This window comes from Microcaecilia unicolor, chromosome 4, assembly GCF_901765095.1.
Source record: "Microcaecilia unicolor chromosome 4, aMicUni1.1, whole genome shotgun sequence".
Classification (NCBI taxonomy): domain Eukaryota; kingdom Metazoa; phylum Chordata; class Amphibia; order Gymnophiona; family Siphonopidae; genus Microcaecilia; species Microcaecilia unicolor.
The window spans coordinates 365,627,490-365,633,798 of NC_044034.1; the positions used below are offsets into that span (position 1 = coordinate 365,627,490).

The 6,309-nt window shown below is 45.7% G+C and overlaps 1 protein-coding gene across 1 annotated transcript in view; it reads right to left on the reverse strand.

Annotated features, from left to right (window-relative positions):
• LOC115469568 (amine oxidase [flavin-containing] B-like) overlaps window positions 1–5,858 on the reverse strand; it is a 127,447-nt gene extending 121,589 nt beyond the window's left edge. The window contains 1 exon segment of the mRNA XM_030202354.1: window positions 5,748–5,858. Coding sequence (XP_030058214.1) covers window positions 5,748–5,793 — 46 coding nt within the window. The 5' untranslated portion in view covers window positions 5,794–5,858.
• Between the last annotated feature and the right edge of the window lie 451 nt (window positions 5,859–6,309).

Below are 6,309 nucleotides of genomic sequence, written 5' to 3' on the forward strand. Positions count from 1 at the left end.
GCCTCCCCCTCCCCATGCCTGCTCAGTTTTCAAGCATGCACAAAACCCGAGAATGCACACGGCGAGGGGGGCCAGGGCAGCAGCAGTGGTGGCCCATAGGAAGAGCCACCGGCGAGGGGGGCCAGGGCAGCAGCAGTGGTGGCCCATAGGAAGAGCCACTGACTGGCAGACTGCCGGTGGAGGACCTCTTCTGGTGGCGAGGCTTGGGGATCCTCGCCAGCTATAATAAAAGCCAGTGCCATAATTGGGGGGAGAGGTCTCAGTCCCCCAAGACCCTCCTCCATGGCTGCACCACTGGTTAACACACAATTTTCTTACCAGGTATTAACGGCATTGTAGATAAGGGTAAGGATATAAGAGTGTTGCCTTGATTGACATCACATGGGCAGCACCAACTAATCAAGGGGTGTAGTTACCAACTTGGACTACTGTTAAGATGAGTTATTTTATCACTAACTCATGCTATTTAGCACAGATCCAGTTAATGCAATGAGATTTAGCTACTAATAACGGGTTAAGAGTAAAATAACGTCTTTTAATAGTAGCCCACGTTGATAACTTCCCTCTCCCCTTGAAGTAAAAGAAATGTCTCTATAAATCATAATCACTGCTATATGTAATAAAAGTGAGACAAGCATAGGACAATCAAGCCATTGTGACATCACTGATGAGGTTGGCTTTTATTGGTAGAATGAGGCATTATGACATCACAATATCAGCTCTGGTTAAGTCACTGCTATTATATAAAAAAATGAGTCAAGTACAGGGAGATATGATAGAGGTCTATAAAATAATGTGTGGAGTTGAACGGGTAGATGTGAAGTGTCTGTTTATGCTTTCCAAAAATACTAGGACTAGGGGGCATGCGATGAAGCTACAAAGTAGTAAATTTAAAACGAATCGGAGAAAATGTTTCTTCACTCAATGTGTAATTAAAACTCTGGAATTCGTTGTCGGAGAATGTGGTAAAGGCGTTTAGCTTAGCAGAGTTTTTAAAAGGTTTGGACGGCTTCCTAAAGGAAAAGTCCATAGACCCATTATTAAGTTGGACTTGGGGAAAATCTGCTATTTCTGGGATAAGCAGTATAAAATGTTTTGTACTTTTTGGGGATCCTGCCAGGTATTTGTGACCTGGATTGGCCACTGTTGGAAACAGGATGCTGGGCTTGATGGACCTTTGGTCTGTCCCAGTATGGCAATACTTATGTACTTATGTAGGAAAATCAAGTCATTGTGACATCACTGATGAGGTCAGCTCTTAGGCATTGGTGGAAGGAGGCATTATGACATCACAATCTCAGCTCTGGGCTACCATTAAGACTGGTTATTTTACCACTAACTCATGCTTTTTTTTAGCACATTTCCCATTTTATGCAGTGAGACCTAGTTACTAATAACTGAGGTTAACCGTAACATAATATCTTATCAGTAGCTCATGATAACTCCCGCCCACTACCCAACCTGTGGCCCTGTGCCATATATGGCTGCTTCCAGAGGTACCAGAGAGCTGATTTAGAAAGATTCACTCATAACAAGGTGAATGGGCACCATTTAATTTCTGAGTTAATGAATAGCCAACAGTTTCATAAACCTCTGGATAGCAAACAATGTAGAAGATTTTAAAATGTGATGAAGGTCAAAAGAACAAAAAGTATTTTGTTGCCACACGATTTCATTTTTTTAAAAGAAAGGACTAGGCAGCTGATTGAGGACTTTCAACCTTGCCCTGTGCTGACGCTTCACGTGAACTTTGAAAGCAGGAAGCCCAGCGGTTTCACCCTGCTAACCTCAACGGGAGATCCAGATCTGATCAGGGAGCTGCTTTTGCAAACTCTGTCTTGACCTCATTTCAACTCAGAGTCGGAAAAAACTATTCACACCAAAAGCAAGAATCATTTCCACAGACAATAATGGAGTCTGTCTGTAGAAAGGGCAGTTTAATAACAGGGTGTCCGTAGTAACATTACTTTCACAGGTAAATGTACAATCCTATATAATAATTCTCACCTCCAACGTTCTGACTTGCTGCCTGGGACCGTGGCTCATTCCGAGTTGGTCAGGACAGCTCCGTAGATCAGGCTGACATCACCGTAGCCATTATGATATCAACTTCAGAACCCGGGGGGGGGGGGGGGGGGGGAAACATGCCTCACAGCTGATCCATATCCAGAGGAGGGTCGCTGGACATGGGTGGCTGGAAGGGGGGCAGGGGGAGAGGAGGGTCGCTAGACATGGGTGGCTGCAGTGGGCGCAGGGGGAGAGGAGGGTCGCTGGACATGGGTGGCTGGGGGGGCTGGGGGGGCAGGGGAGAGAGGAGGGTCGCTGGACATGGGTGGCTGGAGGGGGAGCCAGGGGAGAGAGGAGGGTTGCTGGACATGGGTGGCTGCAGGGGGAGAGGAGGGTCGCTGGACATGGGTGGCTGCAGTGGGCGCAGGGGTAGAGGAGGGTCGCTGGACATGGGTGGCTGCAGGGGAGCCGAGGAAAACCTTGCTAGCGCCCGTTTCATTTGTGTCAGAAACGGGCCTTTTTTACTAGTTATGTTTATAAGTAGCAGCAACCCCCTAAGTGATATTTATTTATTTATTTGTTACATTTGTATCCTACATTTCCCACCTATTTGCAGGCTCAATGTGACTTACATAGTACCGGAGAGGCTTTGAAGTCTCCGGTGAACAAATACAAGGTAACGTTGTGATAGGATAGAGTTGATGTAGCACTGTCACATTAGGGAGTCGTACAACGGAAGAGTTGAGTAATGTCTATGACGTACTTGAGTTTTGTTGTGTAGCAGAGTTCAGGCATTTAGTTGGGTCGGTAGGGTATGCCTTTTGGAACAGGTTAGTCTTTAGTGATTTCCGGAAGTTTAGGTAGTTGTACGTCGTTTTCTTTGGTAATGCATTACACCAGGTCGATGGCTGGGGTAATTGCGCAACTTAAATGAAAGCACAGAGAGGGTTCAAAGTACAGAACAAAGTCCAAAGAGCAAAAAGAAGCACCAGGAGCCTTCAAAATCGTTTCTTTAATCGTATAACTTGAACATCAATCTCTCCTTAGTAACCGGACACGGGCTGTGTTTCAGCGCACAGCGCCTGCGTCAGGGGTCAGTTAGGTTGTAACTATTTCTGTTAAATCCCAATTATTCTGTTCGAGCAACGAAATCACTCCATCAATGTTTTCGATACCAGCGCAAGCCTGAAAATCGGACGATCAATGAAGCGATTACGTTGCTTGAACAGAATAATTGGGATTTAGTGGAGAAAGTTCCATTGCTACTCATCGAGCATCTTAGATGTTACAACCTAATTGAACTCTGACGAAGGTGCTATGCGCCGAAACACGGCCCGTGTCATAAGAACATAAGAGTAGCCATACTGGGTCAGACCAATGGTCCATTTAGCCCAGTATCCTGTGTTCCAAACAGTGGCCAAGCCAGGTCACAAATACCTGGCAGAAACCCAAATAGTAGCAACATTCCATGTAGAACCCCAAAGAATAGCAAGATCCTGGAATCCTAAAGCGTGACAAGATTCCATGCAGAATCTCAGAGTGGCAACATTCCATGTAGAACCCCAAAGAATAGCAAGATCCTGGAATCCTAAAGAGTGGCAAGATTCCATGCAGAATCTCAGAGTAGCAACATTCCATACTACAAATCCCAGGGCAAGCAGTTGCTTCCCATGTCTGCCTCAATAGCAGACTATGGACTTTTCTTCCAGGAATTTGTCCAAATCTTTTTAAAACCCAGATACGCTACCCGCTGTTATCACCTCCTCTGGCAAAGATCCATCCCTTTCCTAATAATTCCTAGCATCCTGTTTGCTTTTTTGGCCGCCGCCGCACACTGAGTAGAAGTCTACAACGATACCCAGATCTTTTTCTTGAGTGCTGACCCCCACAGTGGGTCACTAAGGAGAGATCGATGTTTCAAGTTATACGATTAAAGGAACTGTGTCCCAATTTTGAAGGCTCCTGGTGCTTCTTTTTGCTGTTTAAATGAAAGGCATGCCGATACCAGTTTACATTAGTAATCTATAATGAAATCTGAAAATTCAAAGATAGGAGACTTATCCATATACCAGCCACCCATGAGTTATCAGGGGGAAACACACACACATACAATCAGAGCGATTCTGAAGCCATCTCACCTACGGAAAGCGAGATAAAAAGCGGCGTTTTTGTGCTTTTTTTTTTCACTTTGCTAATTTCATGACTGAATCATATTGCTTGCTATTTTTTTTTTTATTATTTTAAACTGAATTCCTAGGACTGCTGCTTTAAAAAAAATATGCTTCGGTGTCAGCCCCTTCCCCCCATCCTTCCACCCCCACCAGGCAATCACATTCCCCTACAAAACAGCCCATCTGTTGGTATCTACATTTCTCAAGGTAATTCCTTAAGCTTTCCAGGTTTCTCCGTCATCCCACCCATGAAGTAAGGGAAACGTGAGGGAGAGATTCTGAATGTTCATGAAAGACCCTCGAATGGACAGTAGTTGCGACTGACACCCACTGCTCCCAAGTTTGAAACCTGAGCAAATTCAACCTCTTTTTATGTCTAAATTCACACCTGTAAGCTTGCAACATTGTAGCTCTCGTTTTATGTTCAGTTCAGTTCATTTTTCCCCTTGTTTGTTTGGTGCTGTTCTGGGCTCTGGTAGGTCACTGTGGCACATCAGCTGAAAGCCAGTTCAACTCCCTACAGTTCCAGCTAGTTTCAGGGCAGAAACCAGTACAGAGTCAGAAAGGGAAAGTGGGCACTGGAGACCAGGAGAGCTGGGAGCAGGGGAGGCGGGGGGGGGGAGGGGTCCATAGATCCTGGGCACAGCTTCTCCTGTGCCAACTTGTAACCTTCTTTTGCCGACCCATCCCCACAGTAACACCTCCTAATCCTGACTGACTATCCGCTGTACACAATAACCAGACAGTTAAAATGAAAACAGGGTGGCCAGTGATACCGGGCACTGCCAGTCAGGCAGTAAGTAGATTAACAGATATGGAGACAGATGGCCAATTATATAAGAAATAAAAATGAAAAGAAAAAGTGACTTTGTCCCTATGCTTCACTACTGGGAAAGGCAATGGTCCTTTTCTCCTACCCTGCCCTTCCCTCCTGCCACGACAAAAGACCCTCAGATTAGCTTCTGCCACGCTGGTGAAGGACCAGGCGAGGTGGGGGCACGCCATCCCAGCACCGCTTGCCACAGGAAGAGCAAAATGCTGGCTCTGATGCAGTCTGTGAACCTAAACGCTGCCCCATCCCTAAAGCTCCTTCGGCTACTGGCAAGCAAGAGAAGAAGCACAGGGAAGCTCCCTGCAGAGGACATGAGAATGGTGTCAGAGGTGAACCACAGTCCTTGCTCAGAAAATCACTAATCCTTTCAGAGCTGAGTTAAGTGGATGCCTGTCACTGTCAGATTTGTCATTCTTCTGTGCAAGGACTGAGAATGCAGATTAACTCATACCTCCAGCGTTGATTTTTATTGATTTTTTTCCAGTAGTAGCTCAAGGTGAGTTACATTCCCTGTCCTGGATGGCTTACCATCCAATTTTGTACCTGAGGCAATGAAGGGTTAAGTGACTTTGGCGGTCACCCCAGCCAGTGCTCTAACCTCTAGACTCCTCCACTCTCCACCTGCAGCCCAATCTTTGTGCACGTTATCATGCGGTGTTTGCACAAGTTATCCTTAATTCTGACAGCTGCAGCACTGCCATCCTGACCCCAGAGGGTCAAGAGTTTTTGGGACTGACCTGAGATGCCTCCTCCAATAACGATCACGTCACATGTGTTGCTCATGGTGCCCAGGTCTTGTCTTCCTCCCTCTCCTTGTCCCCTTCAGCCGGCACTTGTGACAGCCAGAGTCCCTGACAGACAAGTGCAGCTGCTGGAAACCTCTCTTCCTACTTATAGGTCCATTTTTAAAAAAAAATGGCGCTGGCTGGCCTTAACCGGGCTCTTTGCGCCACCTGCTGGATTGCTTGAGTATTTCAAACATAAAAATAAAAAACAAACTTTAAGGTGATAATTGGACCAGCCTAATACATTAATCCAATCAAAAGGTATCACTTTATTTTTTTTTTTTTGGCCTTTATTTCTGTGCATTCAAGTGGACTTGTGTAGCAACCAAAGCACTGGATTCCTGAATAACATTACCAAAAATAACCTGCATTTATCAGTTGTATAAGTTAGTGCCGTGCACCTGGCTGAAGCATTTCAAGCTGCTCTGCTCCTTTTTAACATCCACGCCGTTTTTCAGCTGATTTGATATTCTGATATTCTCTTTTCTCTGTTTTTGGGCTTGGCAGATTCCTC